Below are 15,550 nucleotides of genomic sequence, written 5' to 3'. Positions count from 1 at the left end.
TTTTCAGTGGAGATCTGTTTAATTCAAGTTTACTTTCCATTTCCAAACGTTTTCAGCACCTTTTTTTGCTTGACTGAACAAACATTAAGCTAATAATCAGCACCAAAACCAAAACCCCCCAAATCGGCCCCCTTGTGTTTGGGATGCACCATTACATTATTACAATTACAGTATTTAAGCATTTTGTGATAAGAATTGTGTCACGTTTTTATTAAAACCAAAAATAAAATAAAAAACTAATCCAATCCCAAAAAAACCAACGAGTCCAAACATGTCTCAGCAACTTTTTATTGCTTTAAACTGCCATTATGACAAGCTATACCAAAGAGAAAAACAAAAAGTTAATGACACACTGGAAACCAAATCAATTCCAATAAAAAAAATAAAATAAAAAAAAATAAAAAAAAACACACAAAAAGCAAAAGAACGTATGGTCCACTGTTTATGGCACCGGCAGTTGTAATGGCTGCAGGTGTCACAATCCAAACTCAAAGTTTGGGCTAGAAAAAAAAAAAGAAGAGGCAAGCAAAGCTAGATAAATATATATTCTTATACATAGAAAGATAACAATATAGACTGTGAGTGAGAAACTGTGGGCATAAAACACTATAATAAATAGAAAGTGAAGCAATTGTACAACGTAACAGTGATGACAAAGCGCACTGGCCGTTCGAGATGACTGTGAACCGTGAACGTTTCCGCACTTTAAAAAACAATTATTCTGTAAATACAAGGGCAATCAAATTAAAAACCTTCATCAAATAAAAAAAAGCCCTGCAAAGAGGTTCAAAATGTGTCATTTTTCCTACACAATCTCTACTGTGCTATTAACCTCTACAAACATAAAACCGCAAAAACTATTTCGCACAGCATGTCTTGTTGGATGAAGTTTCCGGAAAAAAAACAAAAAAAAAACCAGCAAGTGTACGTTAATGAATATGGCACAAAGCTCCTAAACGAGACGCATCCGATTTTTAAAAATGACCATAAAAGGAACAACTACGCCAATACTGGACTTTTACAGTCTTTTAAATCCTTCGCGGAATTGCTATCGTGAGAACTGGGAATATTCCTGGCTGGTATTAGGACTGTAATATTTTTGAAATATAACGTTGATTTTGGCACTGGCGCTAATTGAAAAAAAGTAAAAAAAAAAAAAAAAAAAAAAAAGACAAAAAAAATATCATTCCGGTTCATTCAAATAAAACCCTGGTGCAAGTGTCGGAACGAGACCAAAAATGAATGCAGGATCAGAAAAGAAAAAAAGACGGTCAAAGATTCTGTCACGTGCCGAGAAACTAAATAGTATGGGTGTGTGTGTGTGTGTGTGTGTGTGTGTGTACACATTTATTTATATATTAATAAAAACATCTGTACACCGTTCATTCATTCATTTAGCAGCAGCACAAAACACTAAATCCTACAGCTACAGGTCTTCAACAGTCCCATCACACATCAGAAAGAGTAAATTCAAGTCTAATCTTGGTCTGATCTAGCCTACCAAAGAGTCTTAAAGAATGCTGATCAGTATGGGGTAGTATACTGTACAGTTATATGTTAATAATGCAACAAATTACAGTATATATTTAACACTTCCGTAATGTATAAACAAGTAGCGCCAGTTAGCACGTGGATGGGTGGAGCCGGACGAAACGCTGGAAGAGTTTCGTGTCGAGACAACTGAACTCCGTTGAACGTAACGGCCCACATATACACTGCTGCGTTTACCTAGTTAAATCGGTACAATTTTGGCGTATGGCTATCATCATCATCATCATCATAGTAAGATCGGAAAAAACTTAACATGGGGACTAGCTGTATTTCAGAAAATTATATTTTTTGAAGTTTTACACGCAACATATAACAGATCCAGTGGGAAAATAATAATGAACAAAAAATAAATAAAATGCTTTTCTGTTCAGTTCTTGTTTGAGTTGCTAGCGAATTCCTGGCAGCTCCAAACTAATTTTGGATGTTTCTGGACGATGTCTTCTGCTCTCTCTCATGCATACGGTGTTTTCGGCCTGTAGGAGAGCCTCCACATGTGGGATGTTATTTTGTCCGCACCACACCAGTAGAAATGCGACAAAAACGTCCCTGCGATGGCTAGAATCACTTTTTCCGCGTTAACTAAAACGTTTGAGCTGCATGATTTTGTGTTGTTGTTGCTGCTGCATTGATGAGACGTTATAGATAGAGGTGTTCCATTATATATATATATATATATATATATATATATATATATATATATATATATATATATATATATAGATAGATAGATAGATAGATAGATAGATATTTCTTGATTCCTTCACATCAGGGACAATATAAAGGACATATTACATGTGCATATCTTTAAGAAACTTCAGTAAGGGCAAGACAGAGTATTAGCATTAAAAAAAGCATGCGCACAGTTCCTCTGGATGAATGTGTCAGGGAAAAATTCTCACCAAGTAACTCCTAATTCGGTTATCCTCATCTATTCTTAGAAAACTACTACAGCAAAGAAAAGAAGAAAAAAAAAAAAAACAGTCCAATATACTCTTTTAAAAAATATATATAATCTCACCCCTTCGTTCGATTTAAAAAACAATGCCGGGGAAAGGCGGTGGATTTACTGATTGTCTGCTGTGGATGGCGAGAAAGTACACCGTTTATTTTTTGTTCGTGCGCAGATAATGTTAATCGGCGAGCGATGAATGAAGAGTTAAAAAAAAAAAAGAAAAGGAAAAAAAAAGAAAAGGAAAAAGAAGCCAAATGCATGACGGGAAAACCGTGCTATTAAAGAGTTTTCTTTGTGTTCAGACAGACAGTGAGACAAAGCTGTTGTACTGCTGGATGTTGCGTTTGAGGATGTCTGAGCAGGGCCCGAGAACTCGTTCGAAACGTGGCCGGTCCAGCTTGACGCATTTCAGGGGGCCGCGGGCCACCACGGTGGCAGCGCGTGGTCGATTCATTAACAGTGCGATCTCACCTAGAAGACAGAGAATTTCATTTCATTCTATTCCCACAATTCTAATTGAACGACAGTCCCAAAGTAGCTATATACAAAAATAAAAAGATGGAGGTGGCAAGGATAAACTCCATGAGATGTACGCGAAGACATCGGTGAAGAAACCCTGCAGAGCTTGTGTCATTAATCATTTCACATTTTTGGAGGTACCATTGTGATATGCTCATGCGAGGACCATCTTTACTCACAGAGAAGTGTAGGAGCACATGATTACAGAGGGTAAAAAAAAGGGTAATCATTTCGGTGAAAGAAACAGACAATTTGAATGTAAAAGAGACAAACATTTTATATTTATATGAGAAATATCATAATGGATATTTTTTCCATATTCATTGCTATTAAAATCAAAACATGAACTTACTTATGCATATGCATATGGTCGATAGGTGAAGCTAACAAATAATTAGGCTAAGGTAATAACTAGAGGAAACTAGAGGTTTTTAAAATGGATACTGGATAAAAAACAAACAAACATAAACAATGTATATAACTATATTCATATAATTATATAATGAATATATTCTAAATAAAAAATCTTGTGCTTTCTGTGCAGCCCGCTGTGTCGTGTGTAAAAACAAATGCTACGTGGCATCAGTGAATCGCCTCTAGAGGCCGCTCTCATAATGACAGCGGACCGGAAAAACTATCCTTATGGATTTTTGCCAATAGCTGATAATTCCAGCAATCAACTATCGGTGCCTCAACCTCTATTAACAAATAAGGGACATTTTGGTTTAAAAGTCTACCTCTAATATCAAATACAGATATGGTATAAGTAAAACATATTTAAAATAAAATTTTCAAACTTTCTCTCTGGCATTGTTCAGAGGGTTGTTCCAAATGTGGGCGCCAGCTGTATTCGGTCCGGGGGCGGTAGTTTCTTGACCCCTGAATTAGATTATATCTCTGAACAAGGTATTGCTTAAACTTCCATTAAGAAATAGTCTTAACATTAATAAACATTGTACTATAATTATCCAAGGCTAATAACAGCTTTGGCAGAACCCAAATTTAATACATGATAATGAACTAAAACATACCTTAGAACACGTGAGCCTTACAGAAAAACATAATCCTTCCACAATCAGGTATTGTATTTTTGCAAATTTCAATATGTACTCACCGAAGTAGTCTGAAGGTCCCAAACGACCTACTTCGACAAACTCCTCGTTCTCAGAGCGCCTCTGCAGTACAGCGGCACATCCCTGGCAAACACATACATGAGCTTGAGCGAGGCAACATGCAAGCAAAGGTAGTGGAGATGACTATGTTAAACAAGGAGGAAAAAAAACAAACAAACACTCGGGTACCTCCAGTATAATGAAGAACTCATCGCCTGGTTCTCCTTGGACTACAATTTTCTGGCTGTCCTCAAACTGTACTGGCTCCAGAGCGTCAGCCACAGTCAGACGCTCCCATTTATCTAGTGACTCTGCGAACCAACAGCAAACGTGTTAAAGCTGCAAATTAAGATGTTCAGATGATGATCAATGCATAACCAATTATGATTTAAGACTCTGTAATTAAAATGTATATATTTGAAAGAAAATAATTCTCTATGCTCAACAAAGGTTTTACAATATTTTATAATCTATGAATATTTATGTAACCAAATAGCAGCAAATGCATTTTACACCTGCAGCGTGTTTCTTACACAGCTGGCCAGAACACAACCACTGCGCTGCAAAAACGATGCACTTTTGGCTTCTGCATCTTTAACTAGCATAACCCTACCCGTTTTACACATAAGCAATACACGTGCTCAGCATGCTACCACCACCGTGCTTCGCTGTAGGGCTGTAGGGATTTGTCACGAAGGTATTCAAGTAAACTATATATATGTAGTTAGATTCCTTTCTTTATTTATATAATTGATATAGTTATACAAGTTTATACAGGTTATATATTATATAAGTGTATGTAGATTTATATAGGTTATATATTAAGTTGGTGTATAATTATAGATATTATACAGGTCAATGGTTATATAGGTATATGTAGATTTATATAGATTATATGCCAATCAGGAATAACTTTATGTACATCGATCAGGTATAACATTATGACCGCCTGCCTAATATTGTGTTGTCTCCCTTTTGCTGCCAGAACAGTCCTGACCCGTAGAGCATTAACAGCATGAACTTCTTCAGCAGTTTCAGCTACAAGAGCTCGTCTGTTGATTTGGACCACACGGACCAGCCTTCGTTTCTCAAGTGCATCAATGAGCCTTGGCTGCCCATGACCCTTGGAGACCCAGTCGTTTAGCCGTCACAATTTGGCCCTTGTCTCACTCGCTGAAATCCTTAAACTTTTTTAATTTCTCCTGCTTCTAACACGTCAACTTTGAGGACAAAATTAGATAAAAGTTCTATGCCCTTCACCGCTCACCGTGCCGGTCATAAAGTTTCCTGATCGTTGAATATTATATAGGTGTGTGTAGAGTTATACAAATTCAATTTTTGACAGGTTGTATGTTATTTATGTATATGTCTATTTAGGTCATATATTATGCAGCGGTGTTTCGTCCCTGTCAAAATCGAGGCGACACTTACCGAGAATGGATACTTTACTAAGGAACTCCTCGTACATCTTTCGCTTTCTCAGAGTACTTCCCTGAAAAAAGACATGGCGGTCAATTTGCAGTTATAGACAATGAATAAAAATAAATAAACATATGAAAGCACTTCATTCGTTACAGCCTGTATCCCGTTACCATCAGTATTCTCCTGTAGCTGTCTCTGTCGATGCCCCACAGTTTGACGTTGGTCTTAGCTTGGACGGTGGCCGCTCGGGGAGTACCATAGATCAGCGCCAACTCGCCGAAACTGCCACCTTCGCCGATGCTGGTTGCCCACTCGTTGTTCACGTAAACCTATTCCGTTCCAGGAAACAAACCGAAGGCACATTTACTACATACCTGGCATCAGTTCAACGGCCTTGTCAAAGTCTATCAGATACAATTACACACACATTGTATTACAAAACAATCTGTTACGGAGTTAAACTGGACCGCTACTCTAAAGGCCGTCGTTTATTATTTTCATATAGCGCTAAGCCCAATCTGCATATAGATATGCTCTATAACATCAAATTCTAATCAGGTCACAAGACCCCAGAGATGCTTACGTCCATTTCACCCATGTCGATTACGTAGAAGTTGTCACCTTCATCACCTGTGGAGGTGGAAAAAAAAAAAATAAATCCATTTTCGTTATTACAATGGATTCGTTAATCGATTTTTTAATAAATTTTATTTAAATCGATTTAATAGCGTAAATGACAAACCCTGCAGAATAACAGTCTCTCCAGCAATGTACGTGACTGGAAACATGGCATCAAATATATCACTGTGAGGGGAGAAAGAGAAAGGTGTTATGATTGGGGTTGCAAAGGGGAGGAAAAAAGGTCTGGAAAAATTCTGGAAACTTTCTATAGCAACAACTTCTGGGGAATTTTTGGAAATATTTTAAGTTGGAAACTTACCAGGTATTTATGCCAATTTATGGGGATTAATTATAAATTTGGAGAAATATATATATCATATACAATCATAAATATAAACATTTTGTTTGGTTATAAGTTGACATGCAAACTAACACAGATTTTAAAAAATAAATAGATACATTATAATAATTTGGCTTTGATTCAATTGTTAGTATAATTTGGTTGCACAATAGCTTACACATAGCACAAGGAAGTTTTAAACATAAATCTGTGTGATATTTATGTTATTTACATGAAAACTTGCCATGGTAGAATTTTTTATTTTGTGGGCAGGATTCAAGAAACGATGTGTGTAATGTGATGGATGAATGCACAGTGCATGTAGGGGGTGTGGCCTTAGTGGCCCTGCAGTAAATGTGCAGTGTGCATTTGACTTATAAATGTACAGTGTAGAAATTCCACTGAAATTGCATTAAATCAGCTTGTTTTATCCAAAATTGTTAACTACTAATATGCAAATTTGTAAATTCCCAGTTTATTCCCATGGAAAGTTTCCAGTTTTGAAAGATTTTGCAAACCTATTCATGATGTTAAAAAAAAAAAACTTGTAAATGACTATTGATACAATTCTGATTAAAAAGAATGAAATCCTACCTTCTCTCATTGTCATCCAAATGTGAGAAAAGCACATTCTTCTCAATAGCTTTGGCAAGTGCTGCCATGGTCTTGTAGTCTTTAGGAATAACCTTTTCAAAGCAGAAATTGGGCAGTGAGTTTTACAAATGTGTAAATATGTTTTTAATGGTGTTTTTTTTTCGTTCTGAAGGTCATCAGGGCTTGCAGACCTTTCTCACGTAAGAGGCAGCGTCCTCCTCGGTGTAGACCTCAGCACTGATGGCCCCTCTTCTCCTACGGCCCTTTACCACCGGGTTCATAGGAGGCGAAACCTCATCCTCACGAGAGTCTGAGCGTGAGCTTGCCTTCTGTTGGTTCGTCAACTGCTTAGCCTCCTCCTGCAAAGATCATGTAGAAGGGGCAACTAAGCATGACCATATATCTGTAATCAGCACCACAAAAAACTGCTGTTTCTCAGCCCTAGAGCAAGGCCTCAACTTCTTCAACTTCTAAATTGCCCTGTATAAGGATGTCCAACAAATGCCATAAATGTACTCCAAATGAGTGTCCAGCCCGAGATACGATGGAATACCATACACCATTAGACACAACAGTCATTTGAATTTATTTTACAACCATTTACAAGATGACTCAGCTAGATACGGTAAGGTTCGGCCAGCAAATGTCAGCAGCCTGTCGAACCAGTATTTATTATTGTGTTACATTTTTTTTTTAAATGGCACATTAGTTGCCAGGGACAGGAATAAAACGAATTAATTAAGCTAATGCCGTTCATTCTGTTCCTAAAACTAGCAGGAGTAATGAGTAAGGCTGTAATTCCCCAGCACAGAGAATACACGCTCAACTCGCAATTTCAACCCATCAATTTCTCAACTATGAGTAAAAGTAATAAGTGAGTAATAAATGTTAAATGTAAAGTATTCAGGTGAAGTATATGTATATATTACATCTAGATCTTTCTCTTATAAAGCCCCACAGTTATGGAACAGCCTTCCAATCAGTGTTTGGGACTCAGACACAGTCTCAGTGTTCAAGTCGAGGTTGAAAACTTATTTATTTAGTCAAGCCTTTTATCAGTAGATTTTTTTCTTAGGTAAAGGCACAGATCTGGAGGGATCATGGATATAGAGTGTTTGGTGAACTGGTATATTTGTATGCTGTCGTCCCCTCACATTCACACGTTCACTCAGGTTTGTTGAACGGTGGTGTGGTGGGTCGTCTCTTATCCCAGAGATCCCTCATGTCTGTGTTACCTTCTGGTTCTCTCTTTTAGTTATGCTGCCATAGCGAGTCTTGCCGGAGTCCAAACTGCACAGTGACATTAACTTTCATACACCAATAGTTACACTTAATAATCCATATCCTTCTCTTCCCGTCACCCTCTCTCTCTCTCTCTCTCTCTCTCTCTCTCTCTCTCTCTCTCTCTTCGGTCGAGTTAAACATGCTCCTGAGGCTCCAGTGACCACTGTTCCTGCCCCTCTCCCTCCGTGGATCTTCACACTTCTGTGCAGCTCGGGACGGTCTCTCATCAACACCTTGGGTGGTTCCATATAATTCCGGAGTAGAACGGGTGCTTTTGAGGACGGATTGGACTGTAGTTGGTGTCGGCGGTCTGCTGCACTGACTCGGGAGTGCAGTTTGCTTCTGATCATCATCACTGTACCCCGCAACTTTGCATATATGCTTCAAATGGACATTTGGTGCAACCCAGATGAGGATGGGTTCCCTCTTGAGTCTGGTTCCTCTCAAGGTTTCTTCCTTTGCCATCTCGGGGAGTTTTTTCTTGCCACAGTTGCTCATCAGGGACAAACATACTTACAAAGAACATATTTACATTTAATCACCACATTATCTGTGTAAAGCTGCTTTGAGACAATGTTCATTGTTAAAAGCACTATACAAATAAAAATGAATTGAATTGAATATAAAGGGCTGCAGCTATCGCTTATTTTAGTAATCGACTATTCTACTGATCGCACCATCGATTAATTGAGGTATCAGATAAGAAGTGCTTTTTCCTTATTATAGAGCAATACTAAATAAACAAGAGAACATAAGACTGGTCTCTTAAAATGAACAAATAATTTGTTCCCTTTTTAGAAAAACGTTTTTATTGTGTCGAAACACACTGCACCCTGTGTAGTTAAAGGGACTAAACTAAGCATCAAGTCGTTACATTTGAAATTTTATTATTAATACATTTTTGTATTCAAATTACACAAGGAATTGTTTCAGCCCTTGTCTAATTACTTCCTTTAATGTTTAATAATATGCCTAAATAAGTCACATAGAATAAAATAAAATAGGACTTTGTCACATTATATATATATAATATAAAACAACACAGTGTATATGTATGTATATATATATATTGTACATTTTTTGTTTGTTTGTTTGTTTTTGGTCCATAATCCTTGATTTGTTTGTAGCACCATGATCCTATGAGGCCCGACATTTTATCTACACAAACGGAGAAAAGACATTAATGCTCACTTGAACCTGAACTTCCCTGATTACCAGTGACGCCAGATGAACATGGCAGTGCGTGTTCTCAACTGCAAAGTTCCTGTTCTTCACCTTTTACATGAGTTTATAGCAACATAAACGCATGTATATCAAACAAACAGATTAGTTAAATCTAGAACATTGGCCATACTAAATCATTGGTTTAACATTCAAATTATCTCTAATGTAGCCAGTTTTTTCAAACACCAACTCAAACACCAACACCAAGTCCAACACCAACACCAAGTCCAACACCAAGTCCAACACCAACACCTAGTCCAACACCAAGTCCAACACCAACACCTAGTCCAAGTCCAACACCAACACCTACTCCAACACCAACTCCTACTCCAACACTAACTCCAACACTAACTCCAACACTAACTCCAACACTAACTCCAACACTAACTCCAACACTAACTCCAACACTAACTCCAACACTAAATAAGCTTTTTATACATGATTTTGTTAAAGCAGCTGTTTTTTTTCTCCACTTAACATGTTTCATGATTGGAAATGAAATGGTTATGAATCGCAACTGACCCTGAATGCAGCATATCGAAAACAAAGGCTGGAAAGAAAGCGCACAACTGGCTAGGAGCAACGTGTGACTATTCTGTTCTATTTGCTTTGTATATAATAAAAAAAATGAATCAATCAATCATTGGTAATGTTCAGGTGTCCATGGAAACGGGACAGGTTTATGGGTTAAATGTTGACTGTGATCAAACTGACATCATAGGCAATAATATGAACATTGCACATTTTTTTGCTTGCGTTTTTATTGTTCTGATTCATCCAAAGATTTTATAAATAATAGATAACCATATTTAACTTCATCGTGTTGTATTTTTATTGTGTTGTATTTTTATTAAATGAAATACTGTTTACGGTGAAGTTGTTTGCACATGAGAGCTTGTAATGCTTGATCTTTGTATAAAAAAAAAGCTAATCATCAAGCAACATTTATATAAAATCAAAAGCTTGTAGAATCAAACGCCACACAGTCTAGTCAACTTTAAGACTTTGTATGTTGGTTCCAGTCTGTCACTGGCTGTGTGTTTATATTATATAGGTGTAAATGTAGATTTATACAGTTATATATAATTTATTTAAAAGGTATGTATTATATAGATGTATGTACACTAGTATAGCTTATATATCAGGGGTCTTCAATGTTTTTCAGGTCAAGGACCCCTTGAGACATGAGGCAGGGACCCCTGATACAAAATGTGTCAAACATAGCTACCGATATTAATAGAAACCAATCATAATACGATAGTAATGTGTTAAGACAATTAGAACTATGTTGTTGTTGTACATGCGTCATTGTTTGTATATTTTCATATTTTTTAAATCTTTCAAAAAGATTTTTTGCATCAAACATTCTTTGCAATTAAAATAAGTTTATCATTTTCACGGTTGTCTTATTTTTATACTTTTGCAGTTTTAAACATGTTCTATTGTATGTAGATTTGTATAGATTATATAGGAGTATGCTGATTTGTATGTGTTATATATTATATAGGAGTATGTAGATTTGTATATATTATATAGGAGTATGTAGATTTGTATATATTATATAGGAGTATAGATTTGTATATATTATATAGGAGTATGTAGATTTGTATATATTATATAGGAGTATGCAGATTTGTATATATTATATAGGAGTATGCAGATTGTATAGGTTATATATTATATAGGAGTATGCAGATTTGTATATATTATATAGGAGTATGTAGATTTGTATATATTATATAGGAGTATGCAGATTTGTATAGGTTATATATTATATAGGAGTATGCAGATTTGTATATATTATATAGGAGTATGCAGATTTGTATATATTATATAGGAGTATGCAGATTTGTATATATTATATAGGAGTATGCAGATTTGTATATATTATATAGGAGTATGCAGATTTGTATATATTATATAGGAGTATGTAGATTTGTATAGGTTATATAGGAGTATGTAGATTTGTATAGGTTATATAGGAGTATGCAGATTTGTATATATTATATAGGAGTATGTAGATTTGTATATATTATATAGGAGTATGCAGATTTGTATATATTATATAGGAGTATGTAGATTTGTATAGGTTATATAGGAGTATGCAGATTTGTATATATTATATAGGAGTATGTAGATTTGTATAGGTTATATAGGAGTATGTAGATTTGTATAGGTTATATATTATATAGAAGTATGTAGATTTGTATAGGTTATATATATAGATATGTGTAGATGTTTACATGTGTAAATAAAATGGAGAAAAATGTGTAGATGTTTACATGTGTAAATAAAATGGAGAAAAAAAAAAAAAACATTCAGACCTTTTCAAGTCTCTCGAAGTGCTCTCGGAGGAAAGTCATGGGCCTCTCAGGACGCACTGTGCACAGCTGCACTATGCAGTCTTTCAGCAGCTGCTGGATGTTGTGCTTCTGCACGTAGAGCTCGCACTCACGCAGACTCCTCTCCTCGTCGCTGCTTGAAGCCATTCTGACCCGTCTCTGTATTCAGGGGCAAAAATCTAGGGGCAAAAAAAAAAAAAAAAAGCAGGGCAGTTATGACTGGAAAAACCCAGCAAGAACATTTTTGCAGAGCGGTCTCTGTGAGATAATACCGATGAAAGCTCATAAAATATATTTAAACCTCGTCCCTGTTGAACCAAACATCTGTAACGGACAGAATTCGGTATTGCCTGGTTGCCAGACCGTGTTCTACTTTCTAACGCAGTGTGCTGCCAGTACATTTTTTCCTTATAACATCCAGATGGTTGTATCTATTGATCACATTCTGCTGGCTCCATCTGCCTTATTGGACATGGTGTAAAATTAAGATGGCTTACAGGGCTGCATGGGAACATGTAATAATAATAACAACATGTTATAATAACCCTTACTCTTCTGGGAAAATGTTCAACTAGATTTAGCCACAAGGATGTTAGTAAAGTCAGATAAAGATGTAGGTGAGGTGAGGAGGCTTGGGGTCCATCAACATGAACAATTCCTCCTTAAGTTGTTCAATAGAGTTTCCACTCTATAGCAGATCTTCTACTCCACTGTCATTCTGGAACAAGTTTGGGTGTCCGAGAGCATCCAAATGACATCCTATACAATTGTGTGTACAACTTTGTGATACCAGTTTGCAGGAGAACCAGATATAGATGGAAAAGTCAGGTGTCTCAAATACTTTTGCGTTTTTGAAAGCAGTATTAGAAAGTCAATATTGGGTGCCATCTGGGGGGAAAAAAATAAAAGTTTGCTCCAGACTTTGTACCTTGCTCCAGCTGTGTACGGTACTGAGAATCCAAATAATTGGCAACATGTCACCAATCAAACTGCCCACAATTCAAAAGGTTTATTGTGTTTAATTGAACATTTTGGCATGATTTTATTGACAGAAAAGTACAAGTGAAATATTCACATGAATTACGGGTTATTAGTAGTAATTATTTTTGCTTTAATGACATTTTGCAAGCAAATGACACTAAATCAAATCCCAGCACCACCAAGCTGCTGCTGCTGCCGGACCCTTGAGCAAGGTGCATAAATTGACCATGTGCCGTGAATGTTTAATTTCTTTTATTTAGCATGATTTGGTAAAAAAATCTAGATATTTCTTATTTTCTTATATAACTTCGAAAACTGCATTTGTATTCAAGTACTAGTTGTTTCATGCGACTGGTATCTAGTATTTTAATTTTTTTAGGTATTGTTTTTTTTTACTTTTTTGTGATTAACAAAAGATTCGACTGGCTTCTATTTTATTTTTATTTCTTGATTTTGAAGTGCTATTTTTTTTTATATTTAATTTCACGCTTTCCCCTGATTAATTTACAATAATACGTTTACAGCATTTATGCAGAGGAACTTACAATTATCTTAATTCATAATCATAATTAATATGTTTCCTTCATTTTTTTTTAAAACCCTAAACGATGCGATGTGATGCGTCAAATAGTTATAAACAATTACATCAGATTTGCAACAAACAAAGAAAACTACTAGAATCACTGAAATTGCTGGAATCCGGTTAATGTGGTAAGACATAGAGGATGACGATTTTTGGGTTTTGATGATTAATCGCACTGATAGTTTATCGCTGGAACTATAGGCAAAAATCCCTAGTGATAGTTTTTCCGGGTTGCGTTATATAGTACGAGAGCGCCTCTAGAGGCGAATCACTGACACCGCGTGCTGTTGATAAAGTATGGCGTTTTTTTTTCATTCTGTTTGGATGGAACCGTGTATGTTTATTTGGAGTCGTATTTTTTTGTTGTTGTTGTTTTTCAAATAAAGTTCAGTACTATTTTACATTGACTATTATTGAATATTTTATTTAAAAAATCGCATCCAACGAATCTCTGGAAGTGTAACGGTAAATTCTTAACTTCGTGCAAGAAATATAGACAAATAAAGCAGGTATTACAGCAAGAAATCATTATGATACCGCTGCATTACAGAACTGTCATGTTTTATTACTGAAAGTAGTGTGATTTTTCTTTATATGAAGGTGACAATGTGTTATATATTTATATTATTATATTATACAATACAATAACATATAATGCAGATATAATTATGCAATATTACATAGACATCAATATTTGTCTAGACTTTTTTATTTTAGGAATGAATTATCATTTCATAATAGGGAGAATATTTGTCCATATTATATGAGGTTATATTAATATTCTGTTCTTGTACATATTAACATTATGATTTATTACTGCATGAGACCTGCAGACGCGCCGCCATCTTTTTTCTTATTTATTTCTTTGCGCCCTAAACAAACACCACGGACCGAATCTTTAATCCAGTCCAAACCGGACACTAGTGCACTCGGCGGAGTGTGAAAGCCGTTAGAAATTCCAATTCTGCATCAGGGCATTAGAGCACTCCAGTAACAAGTGAGCATCGATTTGGGACAAAACCTCGGGCATACCGTACAGCCTAGCTGATTAGCACTTAGCCATTCCGCAGACACTCCCGGAGGCTCGTTACATCTCGTTATATTAATGTGCTAATCTTAAAAACCCCATAAATGATATTTCGATTTCCTAACCCGCGACCAAACACTTTACAAGTAAATAAACTCGCATTACCTGCGAGTTTTGCGTGATATTACTCGCTTCTCCTCAACGCGTTCACTGCTCCACCGGAAACCAATCCACTACTGCCATTGACGTCAATTGGCCTCTATGACGTACTACCGGTAACCATGGCAACCTTAAAGTAAAAGTAGCCCCATTTCGGTGCATCTGTACGTCTTCCTATAAATTAGTAAACCAACGTTAAAAAAAAAAGTCATTTTCACCAGAATATCTAACTAATCTCTGCTAATATCTAGCAGAGCCTTACAGCGCGTAACGGCGCTCGACAGACGCCTTTATCCAAAACAACTTGAGCAGGTGAGGGGCCTCGTGCAAGGGCCCATTAGATTTGTGGTGCTGAGATTTGACCTCCTGATGTAGCACCTTTAGCACTGAGTTACCACATCCCCATTATCTTTAGACAAAGGTTTATTTGCCATTATGATTATAAATTCAGTGAAATCTCTGTGAATTGGACCCGCGCAGATGAGGGCCAAGGGCCTTGTGCAAGGGGTCCAACAGTGGCGAATTGGTGGTGTTGGGTTTTGAACTTATTACCTTCTGATCAACACTATATCCACTGAGCTACGATGTCATCACTGTCTTTGAACAACGACATTATTCATATTGATTATAAATAATTGTAGCACGTATGTCTTTGTTCAGGTGAATTTCACTTAAGCGATTGAGGGTTAAGGGCCTTGCTCCAGAGCCCAGCAGTGCTAGAATAATGGTTTGGACAAAGACATCCTCACATTAATTATTCATAATGATTCTATATTCAGTCAAATTTATGTGAATTACTTTCAGAATCGAAACAGGCAACCACGAGCCTTCAAAATGGG

The 15,550-nt window shown here is 36.4% G+C and overlaps 1 protein-coding gene across 2 annotated transcripts; it reads right to left on the bottom strand.

Annotated features, from left to right (window-relative positions):
• Nucleotides 1-1,816: 1,816 nt before the first annotated feature.
• Nucleotides 1,817-14,821, bottom strand: prkar1ab (protein kinase, cAMP-dependent, regulatory, type I, alpha (tissue specific extinguisher 1) b). Of its 2 annotated transcripts, none has more exons than XM_046853777.1 (11): nucleotides 14,718-14,821; nucleotides 11,944-12,140; nucleotides 7,303-7,470; nucleotides 7,112-7,203; nucleotides 6,299-6,360; nucleotides 6,140-6,186; nucleotides 5,727-5,885; nucleotides 5,566-5,626; nucleotides 4,324-4,445; nucleotides 4,137-4,218; nucleotides 1,817-2,974 (listed from the first exon to the last, which is right to left on the bottom strand). In XM_046853777.1, exons 2-11 carry the CDS (start codon nucleotides 12,106-12,108, stop codon nucleotides 2,802-2,804), a joined length of 1,131 nt encoding a protein of 376 aa, XP_046709733.1. In that variant the 5' UTR covers nucleotides 12,109-12,140; nucleotides 14,718-14,821; the 3' UTR covers nucleotides 1,817-2,801. The 2 variants fall into 2 exon arrangements, with proteins under 2 accessions (XP_046709733.1, XP_046709734.1); XM_046853778.1 differs by lacking the exon at nucleotides 1,817-2,974 and adding an exon at nucleotides 2,997-3,901.
• Nucleotides 14,822-15,550: the final 729 nt, after the last annotated feature.

The sequence above is a fragment of the Silurus meridionalis genome, chromosome 7 (assembly GCF_014805685.1).
Source record: "Silurus meridionalis isolate SWU-2019-XX chromosome 7, ASM1480568v1, whole genome shotgun sequence".
Taxonomy (NCBI): Eukaryota; Metazoa; Chordata; class Actinopteri; order Siluriformes; family Siluridae; genus Silurus; species Silurus meridionalis.
This window is presented reverse-complemented; position numbering and strand designations above follow the sequence as displayed.

What these genes read in the sequence shown, in the direction of transcription:
- prkar1ab (XM_046853777.1), bottom strand. Translation starts at nt 12,108, where the DNA reads ATGGCTTCAAGCAGCGACGAGGAGAGGAGTCTGCGTGAGTGCGAGCTC. An exon ending in AGTTCTTCATTATACTGGAG is followed by an intron (nt 4,219 to 4,323) that starts GTACCCGAGTGT and finishes TGTGTTTGCCAG; the next exon opens with GGATGTGCCGCTGTACTGCA. An exon ending in GGGACCTTCAGACTACTTCG is followed by an intron (nt 2,975 to 4,136) that starts GTGAGTACATAT and finishes TCTGTCTTCTAG; the next exon opens with GTGAGATCGCACTGTTAATG.